This window comes from Lipophrys pholis (genome assembly GCF_963383615.2).
Source record: "Lipophrys pholis genome assembly, chromosome: 12".
Lineage (NCBI taxonomy): Eukaryota > Metazoa > Chordata > Actinopteri > Blenniiformes > Blenniidae > Lipophrys > Lipophrys pholis.
Genome location: NC_137641.1, coordinates 23,888,195 through 23,903,759, shown reverse-complemented (window position 1 = coordinate 23,903,759; position 15,565 = coordinate 23,888,195). Strand labels below are relative to the sequence as shown.

General features: G+C 39.5%; 1 protein-coding gene across 1 annotated transcript in view; it reads left to right on the top strand.

Annotated features, from left to right (window-relative positions):
* The window catches only part of brinp1 (bone morphogenetic protein/retinoic acid inducible neural-specific 1), a 126,402-nt gene extending 111,177 nt beyond the window's left edge, over positions 1 to 15,225 (top strand). Inside the window, exons 7-8 of the mRNA XM_080477685.1 lie at positions 6,476 to 6,698; positions 12,766 to 15,225. Coding sequence (XP_080333811.1) covers positions 6,476 to 6,698; positions 12,766 to 13,906 — 1,364 coding nt within the window. The 3' untranslated portion in view covers positions 13,907 to 15,225. The remainder of the gene's footprint in view (positions 1 to 6,475; positions 6,699 to 12,765) is intronic.
* The last annotated feature ends 340 nt before the right edge of the window (positions 15,226 to 15,565 follow it).

Here is a 15,565-nt window from a genome sequence, read left to right as displayed (position 1 = left end):
CCAACTGTGTCCGACCAGGGACATTCTCACAATCAGCACAAATGTTAACCATTAATTTTACACCTGTTCACACAGAGAGATTATTTATGTCCACAAAAGTTTCTTCATCGAACGTGAACCTGGCGTTTTCCAAGAGCAAACTGCAATATCTGAAAATGCTCACTCAGCATGATTGCCTATATGAGCGAAAAAGCGAAAACAATGACGTCATTACCCTGCATTTCCCCAATGTCAATGTTATGCAGTTTGGTGTGTAAGGAAAACTTTTGCAAAATTTGTGTCCTTGTGAGGACTCGTTTTTAGTTAGTTTCCTTTTTTCCGAGGGTCCAAAGATGGATGGCCTTAATTCCAAAATGTAATGAAATGAGAAACAAGCTATTGCCTTAAAGAATTCAGTACACATAATTGATATTCCTCATCTGATCACTGAGGTTTGCACGGTTTTAGTAAGACTAGCAGACATAACAAAAGCGAGACGGAGGACTCAACAGCAGATGGTAGCCAGGCCTGTGGGAGAGAGATCAGTGATGCAGCAGTGAAAGCTAGTTACCTCATTGCTTGTGAAGCAGCATTAGCAGCGAAGCCTGATCGTACGTGTTGAGGTGCACTGTGACAGACAGGATTTCAGACAATCTGCAGACATGGACTGCCAACTAAAGAGTAAATCAAGTCAATTCTTGCTTCTTTTTTTTTGTTTTGTTTTGTTTTGTTGCAACAATATTCAAAGAGACCATATGGATGCCAAATGGAGGAAATATCACGAGACTTTGGAAAATAAAAGTGGTGTCAGGTTCTTCAGGTTCTGTTACCTTTACAGAATGGAATTGTAAACAAAGAGAATATTTGGAGAGTTGTTGCTAAAAATGAGTTTGACACTCCTGCTTTACATGATGCACTTCTTGCTCAGCACTCCTTTCCAACGGCGGAGCAGCAACAATAGACAGTCGCTGGCTGTGAGCACAGCTGTAGTAGTTCTGCCTGCCAGTAGTGCTTGAAGCTGAGGCCCTTGAAAAGATTATTGCCCAGTCAACGGTCGCATATGCTGTGGAATATTTCAAAGGGTGTGCCAGTGATACAAGCACACTGACTGTTTAATTGTTCCTATTAAAAATATTTTAAAGAAAAGCCTCATTATAAGCAAAATAAGATTTCTCACCTACAATTCCTTCTCACGTGTAACAGATGTGTCGCAGAAGCACAACAGGGAGGCGGGAATACAGTGGCTTTTGTACAGCGCATTGGCTCCCAAACCACCATCAGCTCACTGGACACATTAAACAGCTGCATGTCGTCGGCGCTATAATAATTATGAGCCGATGCGCCTCAGCCAAACTCATAAAGAAAAGCACACATTCATGGCCACAGTCGCGGCCATGTGATGTTTCGGCCAGTGTGATAATAGCATGTGGAAACTGTCACAGTCGGCCCTGGCAGCACTCATGGGCTAACTAGCTCAGTGTAGTTAGCTGTTTGGCTACTATTAATGCTGCTCAGCATCTGAGGCCACATTGTGCAACTAGTTTAGAGCGCCAGGGAGCTTTTCTAGGTTGAAAAGTAAACTTCAGCGCTGCTACGTAATGTGAAACTCATTGCGACAAAATACTAATCATAATTTGAAGGGACTACAGAATTGATTTTTTTTGGGGGGGGGGGGTGTGTACTATGACTGTTTGAAATTTTAATCGTTTTGACAGGACAATATCCACTATAGTCAAAGGAATAAATTCAATACATGCTGTCAAATGATGAAAACCATGATGGACACTAGACACTTCCTCAAGAGAGAATCTAATTTCCCCTGAGAAATATAGTTTGACCACGTCCATTGCCATAAAAAAGTAGGTTTCATTCGCTGTGTTTACATGGTCACTTTTCTGTCAATCTCAAAGAATTGCTGAGATCAAAAGTTTCGATTGTCCTGTTTAAATGAGCACTGAATAAAGTACTGATCAGATTCATGTGCAGATATATAACAATCCATATTATCATAAGACTGAGTCAATTGGTGAATCCCATGATGCTTTGCACTATGACTTTGGCAGGTTATAACATGTGCTCATGATCCCATTACCAGCTTTACTTTTGGAAGGCCACCATGATTAAAAATGGATTTGTTCATTCAACAAATAAAACTTATTGCATTTAATTTGAAACTTAAACACAAAGGAGCATTCTCCATTTCAGAGTCTGGTCAGGAAGTCATGATAATATAGTTAACAGTAATTTCTCCTACAATGACCACTTGTGCACATTTAAATTTTTTTTCTGAATAGCATCATGTGGTGATGTTATGTAACAGGCATGTACACCAATCCCCAGCAGTGGAAAGCAGGCCAATGTTCCCTTTACATGAACTCCAAACAAATCATAAACAGGGTTGCACCACCGCCATCCGATTGTGATTTCAATTCGAAACGACCAATCTAATCTAACAAAAGTGTTTTTAATTGCATGGGCTTTTTATCAGAATATTTGTGATCTGTGTACCTGCAGTGAGTGAATTAAAAAAAAAAATATATATATATATTTTTTTTAAATATATATATATATATATATTTTTTTTAATATATATATATATCTTTTTTTTTTTTATTTAATAAAAAAAAATTATCATGCCTGTTGTTGCTCGTAAATACAGTATGTATATTTACAGAATTTGACATGCATAGTTCTTACAACCCTGGCTCTTGTGCCATCCATGGTATTTAAATATTGAAAGACTTCCGAAAAGCAGAGAAATCAAACTTTGTGTATTTATATAGAAGCCATTACTGTGGCCTCCAAAGACATTCCCAGTGCGACGAGATTGTTATAGAGTTGCAACAGACAGTACACGGTCAATAATCTCACAATATTGAATATTTATAAATAGAATTAAAGCCAAATATTTACAATTAACGTTATATTGGAGAAAGGGAATTAGTACAGCAAAAATACCACGTTTAATGATGAACACCAGAATGCCACAAAACCCGGTAGGTTTGGAAACACAGGTTGGATGAAATGTTGGTAAATGTAAAGGCACAAGGGGTAAAGTGTGGTTACATTGTGCCAGCTGTAATCTCTAGATAAGGTGTAGTGAGTGACTTGAGATAAGAGTCACTCAGGGGACTATGTGGACTCTTTGGAAGCTGTATCAAGGAAAGGATCCCTGATGGCTTTGAAGCTTGTACAAAGGGACTCAGTTGCTATCGAACTGGCATAGGGGAGTGACTTGATAATGGAGATGTTTTTTTTCACTGGTGAGGGGATTTAGATAATTCCGAGTGTTGGGTACTAGAGATGCCAGCTTTCTTTCCTGGAAAAGGGCGAAGGAGACACCTGACATCTCTGACGGCTGGGTGGAGGAATAGAGCAAGTTCAAAACAGGGGAGGAGAAGGAATCTGCCGTCTTTGAAGAAAAAAGGGAAAGGGAGCTCTGACATGCCTGGGAGGAGGGTGAAGGAAATTCTGACATTTCACGGCGGTGGTTGAAAAAGAGCTCTCAACTGCATGGTTAATGCTGTTAAACTGTCTTTGGGAGGGCTGGAGGAGGGTACTCGCATGATGCACAGCCGCACCTGTTCTCTCCAGGGTTGAGAGTGGCAAAGCTTTGTGTCGTCTCCAGGAATATTTATGTCATGCTATTCACCGTAACACATGTCAGGTAGCACAGGTGGTCTTATACAATGAGATAATCAGCTTTCAGAGTTCATTTCTATGTATCACCTAAATGATGACGATGTAATTACAAAATACTCGTATTGTTATTTTCGTCACTCGTCTAATTTAGGACTGCCTCCATCCTACTTATTACTACTTACACCTAAATTTACACTGAAATTGAGTATTTTAATATCTTTGCATTTGAAATGAACCGTGAATATGATGATGGGTTTCCCGGAGTTTACTTCAAGGGCCTTATTTATTAAGATCCCACATAAAGTGTGCTTAATTGGATATTCATGCAAACAGATTGCCCTCTCAGTTGGCTTGCCTTATGCAAGTGATTTACTTAGAATAACTGAAAGTTACATTGCCCCCTAACAGGAGCATTTAAATAACATTATTAACATTTTGATAACATGAGAACAATCTGCTGAAAACAAGATTGCTTCTGTGGTGGTTTGCTTGCTGTCTTTATGAAGCTGTTGGCTTAGTGCTGAATCCTCAAAAGCACACAAATGTAGAGCAGGACATATTGGTGGGTGGAGCAAGTTATTCAAAGTATTGGGGTCTTACTGCAAATAGATCCTGAATTTGACACATACACACACACACACACACAAAAAGATTCATCACAAAGTCCAAATTCGAGGTATAACACAGAAAATATATCAGTAAAATCCTCAAACAAAAGTCCTTGTGAACCACCTACTTTAACAATGACATACTTGAGAAAGTCACAGTCTTTAATGTGGAGTAAAAACAATAATAATAATCAATGCAAGCATTTTCAAAGGTATTTAATCAAATTGCATATTGTATATTAATCTATGAGCACATAGTCGTCCCCTAAATTGATGTGTTATCACCACATTTGCAGATCAGGTCTTTAGTTTTAATTGTGTTGGCACTGGATTATATTTTTAAGATCATTTTTGTCCTTGTAAATATGAGCTTAAGTGACTTTGTATGCCACACTGTTGCTAGAAAGTCAAGATAGTGTTGGAAATACTAGTTCTCTGAGGAGAAGACAACCCAAAATTATCAGAGGCTGTAAGAGGGACACAAGGACAATCACCAACACTGGTTGGAACAAATTTGTTGGAGCAGTAATCTTGAGTGTGTGTCTGGGAGCACAGAGTAAGAGGTCCTTGTGGCACTGAGTGTTTCATTTCTCCACAAATACTCACAACAGAAGCGTCTAAAAAAAGCCAGCTAAAATCACCAAACAACACATCAAGAGCAGAGTAAATAAAGAAGTGAAGTACAGAAGGACGTTAGGAGGCTATATTGGCATGGCAATTGAAAAACACAACATTTGGTTGGCATCCCCATCATCTCAAAAACAATCCCAGTGAGTACTCCTGAAGAAAACTTTAGGAAAATGAAACAAAACAAAAACAGTGCGCTGAAATGAGGAGCAACATATGAATTTAATGTAATATGAAATAGAGGCGCAGCAGCGCATTTCAATGACGTTGCAGTTCAATGCACTTTTCACTCCGATGCACATCTTTTAAGTCTCAGGATGGGTGAGATGTGATGGCTACGGAGATCTGATCATTCTAACAATGACATCCAGCAATTGAACTCTTTATAATGCACTTGGTAAAGAACTGATATTATGAAATAAAGTGGGAGATGGAATTCTGTCTGCAACTATCATTACCACAATAATAGTTAATATAGTTGAAAACAAAGTTACTTTCTTAATGAAATTAAGATTTAAGTTTTTTATATATTTTTTTTATTTTGCGCTAATACCATAAGTTGGTAAATAACTTAACATTCCAGAAGTTCTTCTCTCACTATGTTGCAAGCAGATGTCCAGAGGTGAAAGCAACAAATTGCAATACTCACATTACTGTAATTTGGTAGTAGGTTTTGATACTTTTGTGATATGTAAATTAATTCCATCATAAAGACAACTTAGATCATTTAACCTACTCCGCTATCTCTGAAAGCATTTGTGTTACCTGTATGTTTCTTCTTATATCAGGGAATTCCTGCTCTGTCTGTATTTCTTCACGCAAATTGTAGTGTAATTTCTATATACTTTTAAAATTCTAAGAAATAAGCTTTGATTGTAGCTTTTTCATACTGGTAGATTAAATCCAATGCTTGTGATTGATATTCCAGTCAGAGTTGAAAAGTCACTGAATAACTAAGAGTACTCAATACAATAAGAGTACTTTCTAGTTTTGTACAACTTATTTTTTGACAACAGCTGGGGTTTTTTTTTCAGTTTATAGCAACCAATGACCTCCTGATGGCCAATAATATAACTATTAATAAAGTAATAACTGTGGCCATTTTGAATGCAATACCGTTAGAAACCAAATAACATGACAATTGTGTAAAAAAAAAAAGAAAAATAAAAGCCATGATTGGGAGAGACTATTGCAGAGTATTTCAGAGTTAATGAATGAATTTGACAACTATCCCATCCACTATATCTATCTTTTGTAAGCGAAATTCACAAAATTCACTTGATTTCAGAGAAATACATCACTTTTTTTAATATTATTGCAATATTGGCTGTATTTGTTACATATTAAAGATTTCTTCAATGCTACTCAAATCATGTAATAATGTATTGCATTACTGGCAAAAAAAAAATGTTATGATAATGGATCAAAATCGTATTACTCTGTCAGCACAATATTATATTATTGGTTTTATTATATTGAACTTGGCCAAAACCATTACAAGTACGATGCTCTTGGCCATTATTACATTATTGGTGATTATACTGCTCTCTAACTGTACTTGTGAACAGTAATCCTTCCACCTTTGCTGTTGTCTCACTCCCACTCCTCTGCTATCCTAGATGAGTTCAAGTCCTTCCTGAAGAGGCTGCCCTCCACTCATTTCCTGCCCATCAGCAGTGTGCATCTCCTGTGGGGCAGTGACTGGGACCTGCAAGCCCGCTACAGGCTCCTCCAGAGCTCCCTGGAGATCCAGCGACTCAAGATCCAGCGCACCGCCCGCAAGCTCTTTGGCCTCAGCATCCGTTGTCACCATAATCCTAACCACCAGATGCCTAGAGAGAGGTGGGTGGAGACGTGACCTCCGCATTGTATTGGAAATTAGCCGTGTATTTAGTCACCAGCATGGATGAAAGATTTGCAGTGGATATTTTTTTGGGAGATATCACCTTCTCTAAGGACTGGGAGGAAAAGATTTGAAAATGTAACCCATAGTGGAGTGACAACTTTCAGAGAAATGTCCTACTTTGAGTTGATGTACAAGATTTACTTTTATTGTTGTTTTTTGAAGTATGCAAAGTAAGAATGTCATCGCTTATTGTGATGTTTTTTTGTTTTGTTTTTTAAACCTATGGCTCTGTTGTTTCCGTCTATCAAGTAAACTTAGTGCTGAGCTTTGCACATGCCCAAAACACTTCAGCTCACTCTTGTATTTCACTTTGCAGTCTGAAAGGAAAATGTAGCTGTGGGAGTTTTCTTGATAGGTCATTGCACACATCTGTCACCACCTACTGCAGTCGGAGCTTTAAGAGCCTTGCTGATGTGTCACCGTGTCAGCACCGCATGAAATGCCAGGAATTTCCTACATCCACTCCAGCAAATATCAGAAAACACTATGCAAAATATGCAAAGTTGCCCGCTGCCACATAAAACGCCCCTAAAACTGCTCTGTGCAGGGATGTCACCATAAAAATGGAAACAAAATGCGTAAAATATTCATTTAAGTGGTCTGAAAATGAACCGTTGTCAACTGTCGGTGAGAGAAAAAGGAGCACACCCACATTTGTATGTGACACTTGGCAAAGGTTTGTTCTGAAGTGTTATCAAAGAGCCGCAGTGCGCGCTTCCTCTTCCATAGAGTATGCATCAAGAGGCCCTGATGGCACTGGAAATAAGAGCAGCATGTTTATTTGTTTGCTTGCGTGAGACGGCTTAGCATCAGATGGAGAATGTATTTGTTTTCATCACATCTGCGTGCATGTATACGCACTCTCTCACATGTGTGAGTGGAACTACAATGGCGGCGCTTGCGCAGGGGCTCCAAACTAATTTCCTGAGTTGTTGCGCAGAGTATCAGTTTCCCACCATGGCTAGTAAAGTCCTGTGATGAATTGAAATGGTATTGTAGTGTAAGAACCCATTTGATTGTGAGGCTGGGGCCTCTGTGGGAAGCTTACAAGTTCTCCTTAGCTTACTCCAGGTACTCCTGCTTTCTCCCACAATCCAGTGTCGTGCAATTTAGGTTCATTTTTTTCAGTGGGAGTGTGTGCGTGCGTGCGTGCGTGCGTGCGTGCGTGCGTGCGTGCGTGCGTGCGTGCGTGCGTGCGTGCGTGCGTGCGTGCGTGCGTGCGTGCGTGCGTGCGTGCGTGCGTGTGTGTGTGTGTGAGTGATTGCCTGTCTCTCAGTGTTGGTCCCGTGATGGACTTGTGACCTGTCTAGGGTCTAACTTTCCTTTCTCTCACAATCAGTGAGGACTGGCTTCAGCTCTCAATGACCATACGTTGGATAAAGTGGGTATAGCAGATAGATGAATGGCTGCATGGATGTCATCAGTCGGTAATGCCAGACTTCCTTTAAGATCAACCTTCCTCTGCCCTGATGGAAGAAAACCACACCATCCTCACACTGCCAATTGGGACCCCAACCCCTTACCTCCTCTCTGAGCAGCCTATAACAGCTGATCATGGGATGAGGGAATTGAGGCCCATCCAGCATCAGCCCAAGTGTTTTCGAGGTGTGTGCCAACCACTTAAGGGAGGCCTTGCAGCGTGTCCTCAGCCTGCCAGTGGGACTGCAGAGGCTACTGATGAAGATGTGAAAAAACATCTTGCCTGGCCTCGGTGGCAAAGCATCGGCACACCGGCGCTCTAAATGACAGAAAGACAGATCCCTTGCGAGAGACCATTTGGATCCCCTTCAGTACATATATCAGCCCCACAGTGGGGAAAATGATGCAGCCATGCACCTGCTACTTTGCATCATTCCAGTTTGAGGGGTGCTGGGAGAATTGCGTTCAGTGGTTTATCCAGTGTTTCAAGACCGTCATGACTGCTGGACTGGGAGGCTTCCCCCAAGCTGTGGTTGTGGAAATCCCCGTGGTGACTTGGACCAGAAATGATCACAGAACACTGCAGCGTTTGAAACTACCCACCCGTCAGATTCAACAAGTGGGAACATAGTGGTCCCGTGAGGGTGTGGGGGTTATCCTGCCGTGCGTGGTTATCAAGGGATCGAAAGATGAATACAGTGCAGGAGTGTGATAGGGTGACTCAATGTAACAAAGATAAGAGAGCTTATGGGAGTTCTGTTGGAGAGATGAAATCACCTCCCCAGATTTAATAACGCTAACAACAAAAAAATGTAATATCAGTATTTGGACTGCAAATACCAATACCAAACAGTGACGGGATATTAAAACCTGTTGCTTTTTTGTTGAGGCTCCAGCTGCAGGTGTCTCTTGCACTGTGCTGCAGAGAGACAAGAAGAATAAAGGGGGGGAAAAAAGCCAAAAAACCCAAAGAAAAGTGTAAGCTTCTGCGATGCTTTGTTGCCATGGCAACACATTAAAACCAGAAAAAGTTAATTCTATTTTTGTGTGTAATGCATTTGACTTATTAAACCATGTTTACGATGGGACATTTGTGCAGCAATAATTTTGTGGGTGAGTAAATGTACAGTGTGTTCAGGAGCAAGTTGGAAAATCAGGTAGGATTATCGTCTTTATGTAATAACCGTTTAATCTATATTACATTCTTGCAGCTGAGGGTAGTTAATTATGAATTTAAACGATTGAAAGTTTTAAATCACTGTGTCCCTTTTACTACAAGTATTTATAACAGCTAATGAAAGGCATATTAAGTTATTGCCTGACAAGAATTTCAAGAACATATCACAACCCCGTTCACGTTTTGTTCTCGGTTTACTTCCCCAACAGACATTTACTCATTCAACGGTTCGTAATTTTTGATTGTGAACAGTCAATATGAAAGCCTAAACGATTCTGCTATCACATTTCCTGTAACAAACGCAGCGGCTCGCTTCCAGCGAAGTGAATGTCGCTGTTTATCTTGAAATAATAAATGATTAATGGTGACAGATATGAAGCAGCCTCACTTGGAGCTAAATAATTAGCATCTAGTCTATGCATTGTCTTTAAATATTCATGTTCAAAGTCAAGCAAACTGAAATGGCACTGCAGCCTTCATATGATGAATAAGCTATGGTTTCAGTTTGACATGTCGCATCATATTCATCACCCAAAAATTTTTTATAAAAAGTCCTTTTAAATTTTTTGCTTGTGTATAAGCTCACAGAAACATTCAAATATAGTGTCACATATAATGTGGAGACTCCTGCTCTTTCATGCATTAGTATTGCTGCTATTCTTTGTCCGTGCCCAATTTATTGGTCGACTTTTTTGTTTTGTTTCCTCTGATCAGTTCAGATTCGTGTCTCCTGCTCAGATATTCTCTTCTCTTTTCTGAGTGAACATAGGGCGGAGATATGATGTATGATCTGACTACCAAGACCTGTTTGATGCCTTTCCTTGCATCAAAAAACCAACACATGCAAGCAGATAAAAACAAAACCAAGTCAGGAAAACATCTGAGCCAATTTATAACTTGAGCACAGTATTTAAAGGACAAAAGTAATACCCTGCAAATGCTGAAAACCTCTACAAGGCACTGACAAATACTGACAATTCTACTCAAAGGGCACTTTTTAAATTAACATTTCATTCAGGAAACTGCTTTGTAAATAGGAAATCAAACTTCTGAGCAAAATATTAAAATTAGATTAGTGCGATTCAGTTTCTTCTTCATCAGTGTTTCCATACAAAATGAATAATCTGCTCTACACTGAATACCAATATATTTTTTTAATCAACCTTTTGAACCAAAACATACATTTTGTGATAGATTTAAAAAAGAAATCAAGCATTCTAAAGCAAGGAATTGGCTTTATCTCGAATATTTGACTGCAATCAGTATAGTTGAGGTTATTCAAGACAAAAAACGAAAATGTTGGCTACGTCTTTAACTGTACAACTTATAATTCAGGTTGTGTATAAGATGCTGCACTACTAGTACAAGACCCCAGTGGGTGATTACTTCTCTTTCTTTATTGCGTTGTAATCAAATGCGCCGTGAGTTAGTCTGCTGTTGCACAAACTGTTAATCATTCAAGTGTCTCCGTAATATGAAGAATAAAAATAGAACCATAATCGTACAGTCAAGTGAGCTTTCTTGATGCCTATAAAAATAAAGATCCATCTACCTGCACACCCCAGATTCGGATGAGAAACTTCAAAATAAAGTCGTTTGAAAAGGCACAGTGATTGTGCATAATGAGAATGCACAGGTTTTCCAATGATGTTTCTAAATTTGTTCTTTTTAATGGAATTACTTGATGATAATCAGCTCACAGTGCCATTGATTCCAGCCACTTCACAGTTTACAAGATGAGCACTGGGGCATGTTCAAAGTCTCAGGTTTTTGTTGGTAATATGACTGTTTTCAGCTATTTGGTTAACTGCTTGTTCTCCTGAACAATTCTCAAGAAGAGAGTTCTTCCTTCGTCGTTAGACACAGTCATCATGTTCGGGTTTTTTTCTATCCCTTGCCAAGAAGTTACTTGCAATATTAGTTTCTGCCAGAGAGAAAATACTAATTACTCTTCTATGCTGACGATAATTTGAGATACATTGAATTTTTTTTTTTAAAAAGCTCTTTGAGCAGAATGAGCATTTATGGCCTCAATCTTTTTAAAATAGCATAAATTGTGTCCCTTAGTATGCATTTATTTTGTTGTCCTGTATCGTCATCGATGCATTTTTGTTTGCTCAGCAAAAGTCTTTTGCAGTAAATTTGGACTTTAATTTAATTAAATTTTTTTCTTGTAGACATGTGACTGAAAGTGGCAAGATTTATTCTATTTTATAAACTGTTCTGTACAAAGAATGTATTTTACTTGTGACTTTACTTTTATATAACTTGAGGGGCAGGAAACGCACATCTTCTACTTTTTACGCCACTCTCAATTTGAAGTCACAGTTAGCGATAAGGTTGTCCTCCTCGGGTGATCTATTCTGGACACCTTTTTGTTTAGAGCTCTGGGGCCTTCTGGCCTGCTCAGAATGCAATGTCATCCATCTTAGTTAATGCGTAGGTTCATTTACATGTCAAGCTAACCTTGACCAGCTTTCCTCTGTGAAAAATCCAGAATCAGAATTCACCTCCTACAGTCAGAAAAGACGTTTCTGTACTGTCAAGATGACAAGGAGCGATGCCTGGGGGGAAAAGAAACGGCAGGATAAGAATAACAAGTAATGCTGTCCACCTGAGGGAAATTATTGAACTCCTCCCCCATAAGGAGATAAATGATTCTCTTCCCCGACTAGACGCTTTACATGCAACTTATATGTGGGCGTGCATTTAGCAAGCGGACCATTTGTCCCTTTTAAATTTTGGTTATCTATTCCAGAAACACCAACAAAACTAAAAATGAAAAGCTAACAACGTCAAATCACAAAAGGGTAAGTGAGTCTCAGAAAGAGTCCTCACAATCCAAACAGGTTTCAGATTTTTATAGCTTCTTTCTAATAAGACAAAAAACGTTTACCAATTCATAGGGGGCAAACAAGAGGCATTGTGTATCAGAATTATTCTAAAAAATGAACATGAACCAATGTTGTTTAACCATTTATAAAGCATAGAGGAGAAGACTGTTTCCATTATCTCAGTAGAACCACTTTTGCGTAAATATTAGAGACACTTGTTTATTTCTCCGAGCCAATACAGAGAGTAATATCCTTGCGAATGTTAATACTGTACAAATGAGAATTGCATATGGTTGTTGGTTTGAGCAGAACCGAAGGTACAAGGATCGCCTGACTTTTCACAGGAAGCAGAAAAAGGGGAAACGCTGATTTAGTTAGAGTAGAATAGATGGAAAATTAAAGTGAGTTGAAATTTGACATTGACAAAGCTCTGGGCCCACAATTCAGCCAAGGTGCAACCACAAATAATCATAATTGTGTCATCTTTTGAAGATCAGGTTGAATTTTACGATTTGTGATCACTGTTGTTATGTTTATTCCATTTTTTTTTGTCTTCATCTTTTGTCTCTGCAGATCTGTGATGCAGTGGCTCAACAGGGTCCAGTCCTTCCTCTACTGCAATGAGAATGGCTTTTGGGGGACCTTCCTGGAGAGCCAAAGGACATGTGTGTGCCACACAGGTGTCACACTGTGCCAGCGACCCATACCGTGTGTCATAGGTGGCAACAACAGCTGTGCAATGTGCAGCCTGGCCAACATCTCACAATGTGGCTCCTGCAACAAGGGCTACAAGTTGTACCGGGGTCGATGCGAGCCCCAGAATGTGGACTCAGAACGTAGCGAGCAGTTCATCAGCTTCGAAACTGATCTGGACTTTCAGGACCTGGAGCTCAAATATCTGTTGCAGAAAATGGATTCACGATTGTACATCCATACTACCTTCATTAGTAATGAGATCCGCCTCGAGACATTCTTCGACCCACGGTGGCGCAAACGCATGTCCCTGACTCTCAAAAGTAACAAAAACCGGATGGACTACCTCCACATGATAATTGGTTTATCAATGAAGATCTGCCAGATGCGAAATAGCAGCATTGACCCCATGTTCTTTGTTTATGTCAACCCATTCAGTGGGAGCCACTCGGAAGGCTGGAGCATGCCATTTGGCGAGCATGGGTACCCGCGCTGGGAAAAAGTACGCTTGCAGAACTCGCAGTGCTTCAACTGGACTCTGCTTTTGGGAAACCGGTGGAAAACCTTCTTTGAGACGGTGCACATCTACCTGCGCAGCCGCGCCAAGATCCCGACTGGCCTCCGCAATGACACGGGACAGGGCCCCGTGGATCTTGCAGACCCTAACAAACGCCAGATCTACATCAAAATATCCGACATCCAAGTGTTTGGTTACAGCCTGCGCTTCAACGCCGACCTGCTCCGTAGTGCTGTGCAGCAGGTCAACCAGTCGTACACGCAAGGAACCCAGTTCTACTCGTCCTCGTCCGTCATGCTCCTGCTACTCGACATTAGGGATCGGATTAACCGCCTCGCGCCGCCATCCGCACCCGGCAAACCCCAGCTGGACCTCTTCTCTTGTATGCTGAAGCATCGGCTGAAGCTCAACAACAGCGAGATGATTCGAGTCAATCATGCTTTGGACATGTACAGCACAGAAATCCTAAAACAATCAGACCACCTGACTGCTAAACTTTGTTGAACGCAACATTAACATAAGGAGCGCAGACTAAACAGAAACACCCAACAACTATGAACTATGAGGGGATATTAATCTTTTTCTTTTCTCTTTTTCATTTTTTGACCTTTTCTGCCTTTTGATGTAATATTAACTTTGTAAGCATAATTCTTAAAGAGACAAAGGAAAAGGCATTGATGAAAAGCTTTTTTTTCTGTCAGATAAAGAAGAGTAAAGGAACCACTATAAGGACTGTATCATATTTGTCCCAGCATGTCTGTAATTCCCCAAAAGAACTTAAGAGAGAGAGAGGAAAAAAAAAAAAATTAATCTATGTACTGGTGAAAAAGAGGCCTTGATTTTACTCGGAGGGATCAAAGGTTATATCTGAAACTGCCATTCTTTATTGAGAAAAAAAACTAAAAAAAAACATTTTTAAAGAAAAATAATACAACACAAGGGCAGATCAGATATCATTTTATTTCAGCAAATGTGCAAAATATTTCAGACATAAAAGACAGTTTATTATTAAAAACAAGATGTTTATACATTGTAAGGATTAAATAGCCCTAGTGAGTAAGTAGTCAACACATTACTTATAGACTATTTACAACATTTCCGACCCACAGTGAATCTGCATTGCTCTTTGTGAGTTATGAGGCACTCTATCATTGTTCTGACACATAAGGCACACAGCAGGGCAGTAATGGATAGTCATGTCAAATAACAAAAGCCAGCTGTTTATATATACATATATGTGGGTGAATGTGTGCGTATGTGTGAGTGTGTGCCTGTCTTTTTCTTTGGCTTGATGCTTATTGCTGTTTGTTAATTGAATGTGTCATTTGAGATTGACTCCAGTCTTTGCTGAGTCTTGCATTTGGAGCGCTTCTTCCCGTGTTTGCAATTCAAGCTGTGTTTTTTTTCACAAGGCAGTACCTCCTGGTGCGTGAGTGCAATATTGTGGTCTGAAGATTTAACAATCAATGCTATTTTGTACAGCTTTGCAAAATGTACATGTTGTGACTGCTGATTTGTGAAGCTTTTCAGCACCAAGAGCAAAATATAAACATTCATCATTCAGGCACATTTGCGAGACAACTTAAAGCCATACACTTCCCTGAGGTAGACATCCAGTGAGGCATAAAGTTCATCACTATTACACCGATTTCATAACACTGGGGGGAAAAAAAAAAGTTCCATTTGAGTGTTTTTTTTTCTTCTTTATTCTCTCAGATGATTTCAGATAAGAGCACAGAAAAAAGGAAGATGACAAGTGAAAGCGTACCACAATGACCTACGATCGTGTTGTAAAGCCATTCAATTTCTATGTTGTGCCACAGAAAAAAAAAAGTTAAAAAAAAAAAAGAAAAAAAAAAAAGATATGGTTATATTAAAGCTTAAAATACGTTTTGGCAGTGTTTAATATGTACGCCTTTTATAGCCATGTGTAAAAATGTCTGTTTTTTTTTTTTTCCTCTGGAGATATGACATTTAACATGTTTTGCATGTTGCCAGAACCATCATCAGAGCTGCATTTTTTTGTTTTAACACTTTTAATCTTTCATCTGAAGTATGAAACACTACCTATGTATCGATGGGTCACATTTTATTTGGGTAATCTAATGCTGAACGTTCTCTCTATCATTGGTCAAGACAAATATTAACAAACACAAAGTCACT